General features: G+C 41.9%; 1 protein-coding gene across 1 annotated transcript in view; it reads right to left on the bottom strand.

Moving 5' to 3' along the window:
• The window catches only part of COLEC12 (collectin subfamily member 12), a 101,793-nt gene extending 92,384 nt beyond the window's left edge, over window positions 1-9,409 (bottom strand). The window contains exon 1 of the mRNA XM_051775196.1: window positions 9,196-9,409. Within this exon, the coding sequence (XP_051631156.1) occupies window positions 9,196-9,202 (7 nt within the window). The 5' untranslated portion in view covers window positions 9,203-9,409. The remainder of the gene's footprint in view (window positions 1-9,195) is intronic.
• Window positions 9,410-16,857: the final 7,448 nt, after the last annotated feature.

The following is a 16,857-nucleotide window of genomic DNA, read 5'->3' as shown; positions in this document are numbered from 1 at the left end:
TGCTAGGGATGGAGTTTTTTCTTAAGCTTTGGATACTTTATTTATTAATCTCCTAATTTTGAAGGGCACTTGTGGTGTTTGAAACAAAGAAGTGGAGATGGGCAAGGACAGTTTTGTCAATTAGTGACCCACCCTGCTCACTAAAATCTCGAACATCACATAAGACATTTTTCAGTCCCTGTGAGTTGGTCTTGCAAGGGGCAGCAATGTATTTTAGGGCAAGTCTATGAAAATTATTTAATAGACAAAGCTCAGCGGTCTTTCAGTCACAACTGCCACTAGGCACTTTGCTCAAATCATGTGCAAATACATTTCACAATATTAACTGTAATGTAACAAATTTAAGAAAAATAAAGAAGGAAGAAATTAATAAAGCAAGCTTAGATTAAACATTCAGAAATGAACAGCATTTTGGAAAAAGACACTAAGATGGGTTGAAAGTCCTACTACAGAAGAAATCTGTGTTTGAAATATTAAAAATGAAGTTGACAAACAAGTCTATAAATTTAAGTCCCCAGGCAAAGCCCTGTACCCAGCCTCCTCCTCTCATGCCTTTTGGGCACTACAGCTCTCACTAGAGGCAGGAGAAATTTGGCCCTCTGTTCCACTGCTGGAAATATTAAAGTTTTGTCACAAATTCTACAAAAATCTCAAAGCTTCCTGATATCTTTGCATTGGGAAAATACAAAAGAACCTAAGTTTTCATTGAAAAGGCAACAGCTTTTCTAGAGAAAACTATGAAAACATGATCTGTTATGAATTACAGAGGTTAAGAAAATACACACCAAGTAGGAAAGCAAATAGTGAGAAAACCTCCAGCATGTTTTAATAACTTACACTTTTAAAGGCAGTATCAGAAATCGATGTGGCAGAAATTCATGAGTTTTGAGCACCAGTGGCTGATCTTAGAAAAGGAAATTTTGTTTTCACATCAGTGGTGCCCATACTTGATTGAGTTTGAAACTGGTGCAGGAGGAGTTTGTTCGACATTGTGAAAACTTTAAGTTAGAAGTATTTTTCTTTAGTTTAAATCCAGTCCTTCTCAGTTACAAAGAGAATGACTGGAATGAATGCAAGTATTTCTGTTACATACATATACATTAATACACAAGCAAGGCTTATTTTCATGGGTGAAAAATATAAAGGCCAGACTCCTCCTTGAAGCAGACAATAAAACAGAATCTCTTGTTATGTCCCAGACAGAAGAATTAACTCTTTAGTGCTGGGAAGACAAGCCATAATTTAGTTATAAGATGCTCTATCGAGGTCTCAGCTGTGACTAAAAAAAAAAGGGAATCCAGAATAAGAAAGACAAAGAAACATGAAAAGCTGGCTTATTATTCCATCGACTTCTACAGAACTCTGGCAGAAGGAAGGTCCATAAAAAAGGTGAACTTTGGGCAGAACAGAAACACATGTGAGCAACCGATTGTATTTAACTGTGTAGGGGAAGGACCACCAGAGATCTCCTGTTTCATCAGGTTTACAAGAGTCTCTTTGGATGCTACAACAGATTGTCATGGGGAGATTACAGCAGAATGCTACAAATGAGTGTCTCATTGTAGCTGAGCAGCAATATATCAGATATCTTGGGAGTCAGTGCACAGCAAGAGTACTGGTCAAAAAAAAAAAAAGCTTTGAGGTATTTTGGCAACAGCTATGCCCCACCGAATACCAACGCCAAATTCCACTTGCCCTGCAGTCAGAAGTTATTACTACACCTCTAATAAATACAGTTGTAGAGTTAATAAGACACAGTACAATGCTTCAAGGGAGTGGGAATTACAAAAAGGCAGTTCAGCTGGGGATTAACACAGCGAACAGAGGGAATTCATTTAATCTAAAACAAATTAGACCCTCATTTGATTAATTTGCTAGAGGCAAAGCAAAAATCTGTGGAGTAGAACTGTTTAATTTCTCATTCTTGTTCTTAAATCTTAAATAAATTAATCATGGACCACTTATGAGTCACGCTGAGGTCAAGTAAGAAAGAGTTGGCCTGGAGCCAAGAAGGATGCTAAATCTGCCCCTGAGACTATATAGGGTCTATAACCATAGCACCACTTGATCCTGTTGCTGGAACAGCACCAGATCTGAGGAGCCTCTGGTGCAAGGTGATTTTAGGGAAGTTGTTTTCATTTTATCCCCTTCCTTTTGTGGGTGTCGTTGGCATACGGAAGGTGTTAGAGAAAGCTGCTAACGTACATGTCCAGCTGTCACCTTTTAACAGTACACCCTGCTCAGCCATTTAAACCCAACTAACTAACCAAGCAAACAAGACCTCAGAACCATTAGAGGTGCTGGGTTGTATGGTGGCTGCTGACACATGGTATCCAATAATTTCTAGAACAACTGTGTGCCATAAACATAAATACAAAGTCCTTGCTTAAAGACTGTTTGAAGTCTTAAATAAAGAAAAGATGCCAACATTCTACATTGCATTTAAAAATCTGGGGAAATCTATTCCAGGAGAGAATGAGGCATCTGGGTTGAAAATTGTCATGCCTAAGTTTCAGCTCAAGTTTTAGAAGTTCCTTTATAACCCCCTGAAAACTTGAACTACAATATATTAGAACCTACCCCTAAGTACCAGGCTGGGAACTCGGAACTACAAGATTAATTTGTAGTAAAAATGACATCCAGTTGTAAGAGTTTCCTTTAAAATAAATTTCCCTCTCAAAGGGTTTTAATGGTTAGGGCCCTGCCTTTCCTACTGATTTAAGGGGAACTATAGAGTTATATTCCAGATATAACTCTTTTTTTTTTGCAGCTCCGTAAAAATCATTGTATTATTAGCAAGAACAGATTTTTACTTGTACCATTTGGAAAGAAGCTGTGCCCATTAGTTGAAAATCATGATATTTCTCTCTTTGACCCATAAATCAGCATGGATGAAGAACTCTGCTCAGAACTGTGTAACAAGTGCATCTCCTTCATGAGGAGTCAGTGTCAAAAAGCTACTCCTGCCCACTCTCTCCATCTCAGCACTCTTTTGGTGAAAAGGAGAAACTCATCCACTTGTGAGGTTTCTATAATGTTAACAACTGTTCAGACAGATGAGAACACCAAACACCAATATCGTTCTCATATCACATTTCAAAAGCTTTTTGAGCAGCCACCAGATTTATATGCATTTCTGGTCACTATTAACTGGGTCTACATTCAAAGTGCTGACCTAGAGGTGAAACAGAGCCAGCAGAAGCACAGCAAACAGCTGTGGCCTTCAGATGTTGATGACTTCATCAGTCTAATTGGTTTCCATTGATTTTCTTAGCTTTTATTCTGGACAGTCTCCTGTTTGTGCTAACGGGCTGGTCATTTCCCTCTCTTCACAGATGCTCCATTTCACTAGTCCTCTTCTGCCTTTCTCCACTACTTTTTCCTTATAGGCTCTTCTCTCTCTGCCTCTGTTTTGATAAGCTCTCTCTCATAAAATCCTACCCCACACTTCAAACACTTCCCTATTGACAAGGTCTCCAGCTGACATGTCACACTCACAATGTCACAGTTGTTGCCGTCTGTGTTGTGTCCATATTATCCATCCCTTCCTTTGTCTGACTTGTCACGCAGTAAGCTCTTTGGACAGGGATTACATGGATTCTACATTTGCCGAGTATGTGGTCTTTAGGGCAGCCATGGTAGAGGTTCAGCTGAGGCAGTCCTGGAAGAGATCTCATCTCCCTGCATCCCAAAGCATCCTTTGGGATGCTGTTTGAGCTTGGATTCTGACAACAAGACTGAGGCTTTTTCCCAGCTCTGTCCTTCAGACTGCTGATCTGAGAATTTATCTGATTTCAGTATACAGACTGAAAAAGGCAAGGTCCTAGAGCAGATCTCCTCTCTTGGTACATATCCTAAGACTCAGATTGTGTCTCTCATCACCTAACACATGCATAAAGCAAAACTTGGATTGTGTCTCTCATCACCTAACACATGCATAAAACAAACAAAACAAAGAATCATGACAAAGGGGTGCATTTTAGTACCCTGGTCTCAACCTTCTCTCCTACTGCTGTGCCCAAAAAATGCAAGTGCTCACTTTAAGAATACACAAAACCCACAGATTATGAAATTAAGAGGTGTAACAACAATGGCTCTGGTTTTGCTTTTAAGGCACAAAATGAAGCCAGTAAATAAGGGCGTTTCTTGAACGAAATTTGTTAGCCTGTATGTGCCACACAGCATCATTACAGTACTGGGGTCAGAAGCAGCTGCATGGTGTGGAGGGTCAACCTTAGAAGTTAAAAGTTTAAATCATATCATATTTCAGCATAATGATTTAAGAGCAAACAGATCTGTTCTCATTAGTGCACTGAAAAATCATGCCTCCCTGTCTGTATGTCAGAGGAGGCAATTAACAGCAGCATTAAAATGGCATACACATTCCTAACAACACGTCTCTATTACCTCCCATAACTCATTCACTTTGTTCCCCAGCGACGTCCCAGTCTTCACCTCAAATTTATGCACCAAAAGGGATTGCAGTTTTAGGTGGAAGCAGTCAAACTCCAAAGACAATTCATCTTAGGTTGCTCCCTCACTCATACAGACCACACTCACATTATGAGGAGGATTGGGTTCACTTTCAGTGCCTTGTAAAAAGTGTCTTTATTTTGCTTTCCAAGGGGGAGGGCTGGAAGGAGAGATTCTCTGTTCTGGCACGCAGAACCTCAGGATAAGGGACGTTTTGTGAAGCTGAAGATAACTGGACATGCATCCTTTGCAGTACTGAACTGCTTTCATCCTTGACATTTCTTCCAGCTCTCTTTATTTTATTCTTTTATCTCTGCAAAGCCTGATCAGCTCTCTCTCTGAAAGATTACCTTTCCCTCCTTATCCTAGTAGGCAAAAGTGTCAAGCTCTGGGCACAACGGTCTTCGCGAATCTAAGCAAACTTTTTAGTGGTTGTGACAAAAAAGGGGCTCTGTTCAGCCCTCAACTGTAGTGAAATCAGTCTAAAATAAATTTATGTTATCCAAAGCAGGAGAAGAAAGAGCCACAGGAGATTTTAGACAACTCCCTTCTTCACAGGGATAGGTTTGCCCATGCTATTCTTTGTCCTCCATGGCTGGGAAAAGTAGAAGATTGAAAGCAAAGATGAACAATTACAACTTCTTACTGAAAATACTCCTGTCATAAATAGCTTATATGTTAATTCTGCTCAATATCCTTTGCAGATGTACAGTAATATTTCTATCTGTGCAATAACAGATTTCTCTTGTAATTTCATAGCTTCTAACACTCTGTTTTCCTCTATATCACTATCAAGAATATCCTTCGATGCATGTTTGCATCTTTCTCATCCATATGTTAAAAATCCTTTGTGCTACCAACCAGTTCAGCACACACACTGACTGTATAGTAGCATTGCTCAGGATTTGTTCTGTGTTGTATCACACATTTATTATAATTGCTCATGCCTTTGAACTTCTGTGTTAGGGTCCTGTGACATGTCCAACACACACCACTCAGACCTCCTGCATATGTTTCATGTTTATGTCACTATATTCATATAAGCTCTGTTATAACTGGACTAAGTAAAGGTTACTGGATCACTCCACTTCTAATCCTTGGTTTTCAGATGCTTTCTGGCTGTTGTAAAATGCTCTGGACTGGATTTTTTTAAAATTAATATTTGAAGTTTCTACCCAGGAAAGACCTATTTGCAGATTATTGTTTGTTTGATTTGGTGCACACAAAGATGAGAGAGAGAAAGAAAGAGAAAATGTAGGCTTTACCTGTAGATTACATCCAGGCTCCAAGATAAGACACAGAAGGGACAATTTTAGCAATACAGGCTGATATCTCATTAATTGTCTGATAAAGCGTTCACTGTATAAGGCCAGCTTGGGGTAAACTGAACTGGCATACCCTGTGAAAGGTCAATGTGCTGTATCTACTGAAAACTGTGCAGTAAGCACATTAAGCTGCCCTTAAAGTAAACTGGTTGAGGCTAAGAAAGCTGGGCTTTCAGGCTAGGCCATTCCTGAGGCAGTACAGGCTCCACTGATTTCAGTGGAACACTACCAAGGACAAACCTGTTTCTCCCTGTGCATCTTTCTTATCAAATGAGAGAACTGTACAGGACAGGGTATTCAGTCACATTCCAGTTCTCAAGTACAGGATCCCAAATAATTTGTCCTCCAGTACCATCATTATACAAGGAGTACATAGCAAGGTGCTTAGGTTGGCAGAGGAAGAGAAGAAGGAGGAGGAGAAGAAGCAGGAGATGGAGGAGGAGGTAGAGGAAGCAGCAGAGGTGGAGGAGTAGTGGAAAGAAGCATTTAAGCTACTTTGGGTATCAATATTAAGAGCTTCTCTGTCATCCTGGAGCAACAGTCCCAAAATGACCACCTTGACTTTGTCATTGCTCAATTTTGGGCATTAGTATTAAGTCATTATGCAAACAGTATCCACATTTCAGTTGAAAATACTTATTACCAGCACTGCCATGACAGCAGTGATTACAGAGAGAGTTTAAAGTAGTAATTACAAAATATATCACAGATATATGGGAAGAAGTTCTCAGTTTTAACAATGCTTGTCCCTGTATTAAATTAGGGCCAATGTTTTCAAACATATGGTGGTGTTTGACTATGAGGAAGCTGCTTTCATTTGTTTCCCAGGCAACAAATACTCCTTCATACTCCAATAAATAACTACAACTTAGAAGTATCATTTGATAAAGATAAATCTGACCCTAAAGCAGTCAAGTCCCTATATAAACCACATGAATTATTAGTAAAAAAATATCACAAAGTTTGTGAGCTCAGTGTTGCTTGCTGGAAATGAAACTGCCAGCATATTATACGTAATTTGTTTTACTGATTTAAAACATAACACATTACGAATACCAGCAATGGGAAATATAATTTATTCCTTACAGATATTTAGTGATGTAATTATTTAGATATTCCTCCATTCTCCAGAGAGGGTAGATACAGAGACAGCTGCAATCAACAGATCATTTTGTTGTTACTGAGAAAAACGTGTAACTACACCAAGTTCTACAGTCGTACAATTATCGCCACCATCAAGTGTAAAGAGAAAATATGAAAAGCCAAATCTGTACCCTGAAAAGGAAATCACCAAGTCAAGATTTGGTTTGGCTCTCTGACTTCCATAACGGTGGCAATGGCACTTGATGTGATGATATGTTTGAAGCTTCTCTTTTCTCTTGTTATTAGCACAGTCATTTAAGTATTCTTTGCATGTTTTATTACTGATTTCTGTAACTCTGTGGGGGAAAGAAATAAGATAGCTGTGATCACTCTTAGGAAAACCAAATGGTAAGGACTAGCACTCCCTCTCAATAGAGTGTGGGGCACCAGCAAGTGTTCCCAGCAGGAAAAACATCTTCCCTGCAAATGCCATTTCTCCGCTTTGCAAAAAGCAATGGAGGCAGAACGGAAGGAGACTCAAGTTGCATTATATGTTATTGCCACCCTTGGTCCTTTGCATCCTGCCTCTCCCCAAAACCCCAAAGAGTGGAGCGTAAGGGTTTCAGTGATAACAGTCACTGGTTTGTATCACTGGATCCTCATTGTTTTGGTTTGTTCCTGCCATTACACTTACGCTGATAATGGCAAGCTCATGACAAATTTTTTGGCACAAGCACCCTATAAATAAAGAACATTGTAAATACATTATTTTAAATATGTTGCATGGCCCTGGAGACACACCATGCCACAGTGTCAGAAGTAACTTAATAGTGTGTGTGGGCTTGCAAAATAAATGCTCCCAAAAAGTTTTTCCTCCCTTCAGGCAGCTACTCTGGCAAGTGAATAAATAATCACATCATTTGGTGTCCCAAAGTCTGGAAATTCAGTGTAACTATCATGATGTTTACTGGCCTCCTGGCATCTGGAATAAAACTCTGCAATCCAAGAACAGGCACACTGGTGCCCAAAAATAATTTTCTTATATGCATGGTTTCTTTCCTTCCATCCTTCAAGTTTATTTTTGCATCTGAAGAAAAACTAGATTCGAGTCTCACAAACTCCTAAACTTTCCATAATTTCCTTTGATGTTTTCATCGTAAGTACTCCTCAGTGTGTAAAGTCTACGCCTTTTGCTGTAAGGCTATCAATTTTCATAAACAGAAAGCTTTCTTGCAACCCCCCCAATACATTTTTACTAGGTAACAGTGTAGCAATTTGGCAATCTGCTTCTTTATTTCATTTTAAAGTAGGTAATACTTCTGTCACAACTTTGTAGGATGTAGTCAACTACTAGAACTGGCATGTTTCCCCCATTTAAAACAAAAGGAGAGGGAAGGGAGGAAAAGAGAGGAAAAAGAAAAGAAACAAAGTTTCAGTTTGAACAGATGCAAAGTAAAGATCAAAAATTTTCCAGTCGGAGGATGTTGAGGAGAAATATGCCAAATACATTTCACAAGCCAGTTAAACCTCTACTGGCACCTAATCACTGCCAGATGTTTAGAAGGTACACCAAGAACATCGCGAAACGCTGGCAAAAAATAAACAAATAAGCCAGGGAGAAACCCAAGTCTTCTTCTCGGGACGCCGGCGAGGGGGAAGATAAAAGTTGGGTGCCGAGATAAAACGTGCTGGGGAGAACACTCATGACTGGACACACGCACACGCACACGGACACCCTCTCCCGGGCCGGCACCGACCGACACAAACCGAGCCGCGGCGGCAGCGCAGCCCCCGGTGCGCGGGGCCTGGGCTCGCCCGCTGCCGGGCCGGCCCCACGCATGACCCGGGGGCGCGGTGAGACCCGCGCTCTGCCCCTCCCGGCACCGGCTGCCCGTGCTCTGCCGGCGCCCTGCCCACAGCCGGCATGCCCTGCCCGCCACCTGCCTGCACGGTGTCTTGCCAGCACCCTTCCTACGGGCGGCTTACGCCGCTGGCACCCTCCCCACTGACCGCCCTGCCTGCACCCTGCCCGAAATCCCCCCTTGCTGCCTTGCTGCAGACTGTCCGCGTGCTGCCCTGTCCGCACGCTGCCCACACGCTGTCCTGCCCGCACCCCACTGATCCTGCCCGCACTCCACTGATCCTGCCCGCACCCCACTGATCCTGCCCGCACCCTACAGGTCCTGCCCGCCGCCTGTTCCCCGCCCGCACACTATTCGGACGCTGCCCGTTCCCTCCCGGCCGGTGCCCGGTGCGCGGTGCCCGCGGCGCACGTGTGCGGGCGGCGGAGCGGGCGCCCGGCTCCCGTCCCTACCTTTCATCTTGGCGCCGGGGCGGGTCTCATAGGACGGACGGGGCGCGGCGGGGGCTGCCGCCGGGAGCGGCGGGCGGCGGAGCGCTCCCTGCTACTGCCGGGCCATGCCGGGTGCCGGGCGCGGCCCCGCTGCGCAGCCCCGGCCGCTGCCGCTCCGCTCGCCGTCGCTGCTCGGCCGCCGGCGGCACCGCGCTCTCGCCGCCAGCCCCGCGGAGCCCGGCTCGGCCCCGCCTCCCTCCCTCCGCCCCGGGGAAGGGGCCGCGGCCGGGGCGGCGAGGGCGGGCTCGGGGTCCCGCCGGTGGATGGGGCTGGGGGGGGTTCGGACCCCGTCCCGCCGCGTCCCGCGGGACCGCGGGGTTCCCGGGTTGCGGGGCCGTGGGCAGCAGGGGCTGCCCGTGGGGAGCAGCTCGGGACGGGACTCACAGGGCACCCGCCAGTGACTGGGGAGCTCGGGAGGGAGAATGGTGCTCTCCCTCCCCACACTCGTGGCAGGCACCCGGGGGTTTCCTCGTGGGTGTGGCCCCTCCAGGCTCGCCACCCTCACACCGCGACACGCCGACCGTGGATTCCTGAAGCGGTGGGCGCGTATCTGTCGGCTGGGAAGAGGAAGGCAGGATGTGCAAAGTTCACCCTGGTGCTGAATGAAGGGCCAGGAGTAGTCCTGTTGGATTCAATGGGACTGCATGCAGTACACACACTGGAGAATGTGTGTGTATATATTTGTGGGATTAGGGATATACAGACCAGTCATCTTTTATTTTTCTAGTTCTGGATGTTGCCAGAAATAAGTGATCATTTCCAGACTTCTGTTTTCACGAAAGGTGCATTTTGATTTTCGGAAAGCTACCCGTTTTTAGGCTATTGAAGACAGCGATAAGTGTTTATGATCCAGTTTGGAGTATTAACATCAGTGTTGATGAAGCAGGACTAGTGCAATGTGCACTGGTTTGTTCTGGGGATGAACAAAGTAGTGGAGACACCAGAGGGTCTTTCCTAATGCAAAGAGGAGATGCACACAATTTTGCCTTTGCAATTAGAGATATTGCAGTCTGCTGGATGTAGGGATGCCCAAAGAAATGATTATACTACATGGTATTTTCAGAGGGTCTATGGCTTCAAAAAGGACCATAGTGTACCGATTTAGAAAGCGTTGGAAACCTGTCGGGTACAATCTTGCCTCAGCAAGGAATGGAGGATTAAAGCCACAAAAATTAGTCATTCTAGAACAAAAATTATGGAGCAGATTTAGAAATCTGAATTACTTTGGTTGGTCTGATGACTTGAGTTGACATCTACTTGATGTGTGTGTTTCACTGATGTGGAGGCAGTATCTTTATTTAGGGATTAACAAAAATGCTGGAATACCAGCTGCAGTAGCCATTTGTTGCTTTAAAGAAGGGCTCAGATATCAAAGAGACTCAACTCAGCTTTTAATTTATGCTCTAGTAGTTGACTGGAATATCGTGAGTAAAACACTTAAATCTGAATCAGGTAATTACAGACACCCTGTAGTGTAGTGTTGGATTAGGACTACAGCTCTTGCAGTGTTGATAAGGCAGACTTGTGCTTGCTCACTGGGGTGATTTATTTTGGATCCCAAGCTAATTTACAATTTTTATTTTGAAGAATCAATATAATTCAGGTTTTGAAACTAAAAGCTATCTACACTCTGATCTAAAGCCCATGAGTATGTTTGCAAGAAGAAATCTTTCCATCACTTCTCATGAAACTGGTTGAAACCAATAACAAAGCTCCATTTCACCTTAGGAAAAGCACTTTCGTTTGAAAACACAGTGCAGAAGAAATGCTTAAAAAAAAAGAAGAAAGAGGAATACTACTTTAAGCCTGTGTCATCAGGGGATGTGCAAGGAGCAGGACTGTGCAGGAATTTAGAAAATTCCTCAAAAGTAGTAACTTATAACATTTTTCTAATTTTTCATACAGTAACGTTAGTGAACTGAAGGACAGCAACCAAAATTGCAGAGACTGATGAGTGAATTGCTTCATCTGTGGAAAATATGTTCCTTACTAATTGAGAGAAAAATAATTAGTATTTTGAATTCATATAGAGTTTATGATTGATTCATTAGGCCTGGGATCTGCCTCCAGTCTTGTGACTTGAAAATATTTATTAATTTGTGGACAGAGTGGGACACTTAATATTTCTAAAGTAAGCTTCTATATTGGCTTTTAATCTTGTAAGTTGTATTCCACATTGGACTTCTTATACATATGTTAGGAATGTATAAGAATATCTATGTAAAAATGCATGTATTTAAATTGCTGATGATCTTCTGCTAATACAAATACAAATTTCATCCCTAGCTACTATGCAGATACCCCAGCATACTTGAATTCAGGTAACAAGTGCCTGAAACCCCTCCTCTGCCTGAGTTTCAGACAGTTGTTGACCCTGAACAACCAAATCAGGTGCTACTTTCAGACTCCTCCTCTTATTTCTGCTTAGGTGTGAGCTACCCATGAAGTTGGACCTCTCAGACCTTAAACTTTACCTCCATTTCCATCAAAAGATCCTCCTGCTATCTAGGTAAACTGCTGAATAGGCACATAATTAGAATCATAGAATCATAGAATCAACAGGGTTGGAAAAGACCTCCAAGATCATCAAGTCCAATCCTTGATCCAACACTGCTGTGGTTACTAGACCATGGCACTAAGTGCCACATCCAGTCTCATCTTAAAAACCTCCATTGATAGTGAATCCACCACCTCCCTGGGCAGCCCATTCCAATGTCTGATTACTCTCTCTGTAAAAACAATTTCTTCCTTCTTAGGGTTCAATACAGTATAAAATACAGGTCTGTGTTATGTTGGGTGACATAACACTGTGTTACCCAGTCCTGGGCCTTCACAAGCTTTCACTTTTTATATACTGTTTTGTATTTTTCAAGTTTCATTTAAAGCTGTGGTGAAATTTGTCGAAGACAATTACACTGCCTTTCTGGTGAAAACCACTTATCTTCTCAGGAAAAGTTTCAAGCATATTTTCGTATTCTTTCATTTTTAGGAAACTTTATACAGCATTCTAGGGAAATTATTTTCACATAAATGCTTCATTTTAGGGGCTTTTTGTTACTCTAGTTCAGGACATAAATTATGAGGCCTATTTTTTCATCCAACAATAATAATATAACAACAGCTTACTACCACAACAGGCTGACTGTCACAAAATGATCGCATGTTGCAGCCAGATTCAGACTCAGAGAAGGTCTAGAGGATCTAAACAAATCATCCTTCTTTAGAAATGTTTACATATTGCCTTAATATGGCTTGTTTATATGGAACTATTACAATTTATTCATCAAATGCTGACATAAGTTACCCAAGTGAGTGCTTTGTTGTTGCTGTGGCATAGTGTGACTTTAAGCACTTACCAACTATGTGTGAGTTGCTTATTTTTTTCCTTGCTACAGTCTTCTCTTGAATATCAAGGAAGTTCATTTATAATGGTTCACACTCACTTTTACTCTGCAAAATGTGTTCAAATTCAGCAGTAGTCCAAAAGAGAAAGAGGCAAATTTAATCTCCCTGTAAATAATAAAGAATAAATAGTGCGGGCTGTGCTGAAGGGATTTAAACCCAGAGGTAATGTGCTCAGTTCCTGTTTCCTTTGATTCTACTTCACAACGGACCATTGCCCTTGCCTGACTCCTTCCTAGAGCTTAACCTACAAAATTTGAGCTCTTTGGCTCTTTGGCAAGCCTTGGAGATGCTGGAAGCCTTGGTCCATGCACATGGAGGTATTTGTGGCATTCTCTTTTGATCAACAGCCTTCTCATAGCCTGAGCCCACGTGCCATACAAAGGGCAAGAATTAAATTAAAAAAAAATCTGAAAAAGAATTGCATACATCATTGAGGAGAACTGCATGTGACACAGGAACCATATGTGAAAGATCATTTGTCTGAAGTAAGTGCCATTTGGGTTCAATACAAAATGTGCATTTGAAAAGTAAGAGTTGAGTATTATAACATATTTTAAGGATAAATCTTTTTCTGCGCAACAATTTCATATTGTTGTTAATGACCATTTTGGACCTGTGCCCAGAGTGAAGATGTTATCCTTGTATCTGGCTAATGAGTTTGTAAATGATCCTGAACAAATGGTGAAGTTATTTACTAATAATTTTGTTAAATCTGCAGATGAGCCTTTTCTTAATCTGGGTAATTAGCATCATAATTTGAAAGTATTTAGGTATCTTGAATTGTCTCTGGCAAGTGAGGTTGGTTTTTGTTTTTCCTTTCCTATTTTTTGATTAACTGTGAGACTGAGGGAGATTCTGTAAGCAGCAAAACACCTGGCTATCTTTTCAGTATGCCAGAATTACTCAGAGATACAGACTTGTTCCTAGCTATGGTTTGGATGTTGATCGTGGAAAGGCTAATGTGCAAGTTCTCTTGTCTTTCAATTGCTTTGACCTTTTTCTTTTAGAAACTGGATTTCTTGGAAGGAAAACACAAGACAGCTCTAGAATAGACTGGACCGTCACATTGCATTAAATTTAAAGAAAAACTAAATGCTGGAATGCAACTAGAAGTACAGCTATTATGATTACCTGCAGATGATATTTAGGGACTGCTCTTTCATATTTTTGATATTTTATAAAACACATCATTGTGGGGCTTATTAGTACTTTGAAAGAAGAATGATTATTTGCGCTCCAGAAAGTTTGGGAAATTTTATTCTGGCAATTTACAGACCAATTTCCTTGCACGGTATTTCGTCAAAATTGCCTAAAACAATTGTAGCTGTTGTGTCTGCTGAATATCCAAACTGATGTAATATTTGACATTTGTGCTCCAAAATTTCCATAGTGAAAAGTAATTCCACTACTGCTAGAGTGCTTAAATGTTGAAGACAGAAGGACCAAGACCAAATAATTAGTGCCAATTTTATTAGGATCTTTGCAGAAGCAGAGTTCTATACATAAGAAATAACATTTGTTTGTTCATAGTATGTGTTTCTTTCAACACACACAGAAAAATAGTTCTGATTTCCTCAGGAATAGATTATTGCCTCAGTTCTAACCAGGTCAGCTCTTCAGCTGGAGTATATCAAATACTGACCAGAGTTTGATTCATGGTGATAGAAGGCAACAAAGTTCTCTCCGTGTTTTGAGACTGTCCAAATGCCAGTGATGTTCAGCTTCTGGTTATCTTGTAGGAGCCAGCAAGCAGGAACCTAGAATTGGCCTGTGTTAGCCCAGAGGAACATTATTCTGCTGTTGTTACATGCCACACATCTGGTGTTCAAGGACAGCTGGGTGTGTTCTGCATGCTCCCCGAGGTAAGGTGGTGCACAGAAGTGTCTCCATAAGGCCATCTGGCACTAGAGGGAGTGGAAGCTGGTCTAATCTACTTATAGACATCAACATAACTTGGTTCAGCTGTGTCCACTCCCCACATTTGCTGGTTATGTCAATACAGACCCACACAGGAAGTCCAAATGCATCATACAATCATAGAATCATGGAATGGCCTGGGATGGAAGGGGACTTCAAAGCTCATCTAGTTCAAACCCCCCTGCCATGGACAGGGACACCTTCCACCAGGTGAGGCTGCTCAGAGCTCCATCCAACCTGACCTTAAACACTTCCAGGGGCTGAGGCATCCACAGTTTCTCTGGGAAACTTGTTCCACTGCCCCACCACTCTCACAGTAAAGAATTTTTTCCTACTATCTAATCTAAACCTATTGTCTTTAAGTTTGAACCCATTCTCCCTTGTCCTGTTACTACATGCTCCTGTAAAAAGTTCCTCTCCATCTTTCTTGTAGGCTCCCTTCAGGTACTGGAATATCATATATGGTCTTCTTGACCTCTTGCCTGGCAGTGCAGATCTCAGAGTGAAACAGAGACTAAGTAAATATGGCTTGTATATTGCTTGGTCACAGGAGAGGAGCACAGCAAGAAAAGCAAATAAAAATATAGTGAATCCTCCCTGCAGTAAGTTAACATTATTGCAATATATTTTGGCTCCTCAGCCTGTGAGTTCCACCCATCAGAACTCCCTGACGCTTCAACAAGTGGGTGTAAGTAGGTCCAGGGGAATCTTAAATTACAACTCTTCAGCTCTGAATTTATACTCAAAAAGCGAGAAAAAAACCCTTTGAAAATCAGGGAACATCATGACTGCAATTGTAAAGTATTTTGCTCACTATGTAGAACACATCTATAAATTATGTAAATTAATGTTTATGGAGAATGTTGAACCTTTGAAGTTTTGCTTGTTAGGCCATACTGACAATAAAAGATATCCACTCTAATAAGTATTTTTAGTAATATTTACTGGGATTACATTGGTCTTGCTTTTTACAGGAAGTGGACTTCAAGAGGAACAAATGAACCAAAAGATAGCTAGTGATAAATAGTTCCTCATATATTGCTTCTGAGACTATATATAGTTGCTTCTGATGCAGTGTTTCTGTCTTCTTTCAGGTAGATTATGGAGTATTAGATATTCACTGAAAATATAAATGAAGGCTTTGGAGAGATCCCATATCTTTTTCATTTTGTCAGACATGCACAAATAGTTGTGGTCAAAGAACTGAGATGGTGAAACTGAGCACTCAAGCTAGGAAATGCCAGGAGAAATATTTCCCATGGGACCTCAACTTACCTGCATATGTTTGGACACATGTATTCCTACTGATAGGATGTCAGTTTACAATAGTGCATTAATTTTTTCCCCAGTAACTCCATTTTTTTGGTACAGAGACTGAACTAATTTAGTGAGTACCCATTTAATATTTTATCTTCTGTTAATTGTTCCTCTAAGTCCCATTCAGTGCAACATTTGTGCTCTTCTCTGAAGATTTCCTTTATGCCTGTCATCAGGTTAACATTTATATGTTTCACAAATGTTAATTAAACTTTGGAAGCAATAAGAGGTATTATTACCTCCATTTTATAGGACTGAGCCACAATAAGATTAAAGTTATCCTCTCCTCATAAGTGAAACACTTACAGTGCTATGATTTCTCTGAGTACCCAGTGTTACAGTTGATGTTTATGCTATACACTCAAGGGCATCTTCCACTTTCCACTTTGTAAGCCTCACTAAAAGTCCTAGTGACGGACCCACGAGGCTCAGCTACACATGATGCTGCCTTTGACCTTTCTCTCCCTGCTTTTCCATGTGTGTTGCAAAGAGCAACCCTGGCATACTCTGAGTGAAATCTCAGTGTGGATGATTGGGAGATGTGGACAAGAGATGTGCTGCTGATAGCAGAAACCCTGCAATCCAGCTACAGTCATGCAGTATCTTTTACATGCTTGAAGGCTAGACCTCACTGACTTCCATGGCAGGGGACAGTGCTCAGCCCTTTTGCAAATGATGCCATAGGTTTCCTATCAGGATTGTTTAGAAGAACATGGGTAGCAATAAACTAGGATGAGCTGGATGTTGATGAGTTGCTGGGATGGGTTGAGGCCAGTTGGTGGCAGCTCAGCCCCCACCAGTTACTTGCTCACTTTTCCTGAGAGAGATGGGAGAGAGAACTGGAAGGGCAAAAGTGAGAAACGCTTGTGGGTCAAGATAAAGGCAGTTTAATAAGTGAATGGGAAAAAAAAATCCCAACTGATGCAAAGGCAATCACTCATCACCTCCCACCAGCAGAGCAATGCCCAGACCATCTTCAAGCAG

This window comes from Manacus candei, unplaced genomic scaffold (assembly GCF_025592945.1).
Source record: "Manacus candei isolate 608988 ecotype Guabito, Panama unplaced genomic scaffold, ASM2559294v1 h1tg000008l, whole genome shotgun sequence".
Lineage (NCBI taxonomy): Eukaryota > Metazoa > Chordata > Aves > Passeriformes > Pipridae > Manacus > Manacus candei.
This window is presented reverse-complemented; position numbering and strand designations above follow the sequence as displayed.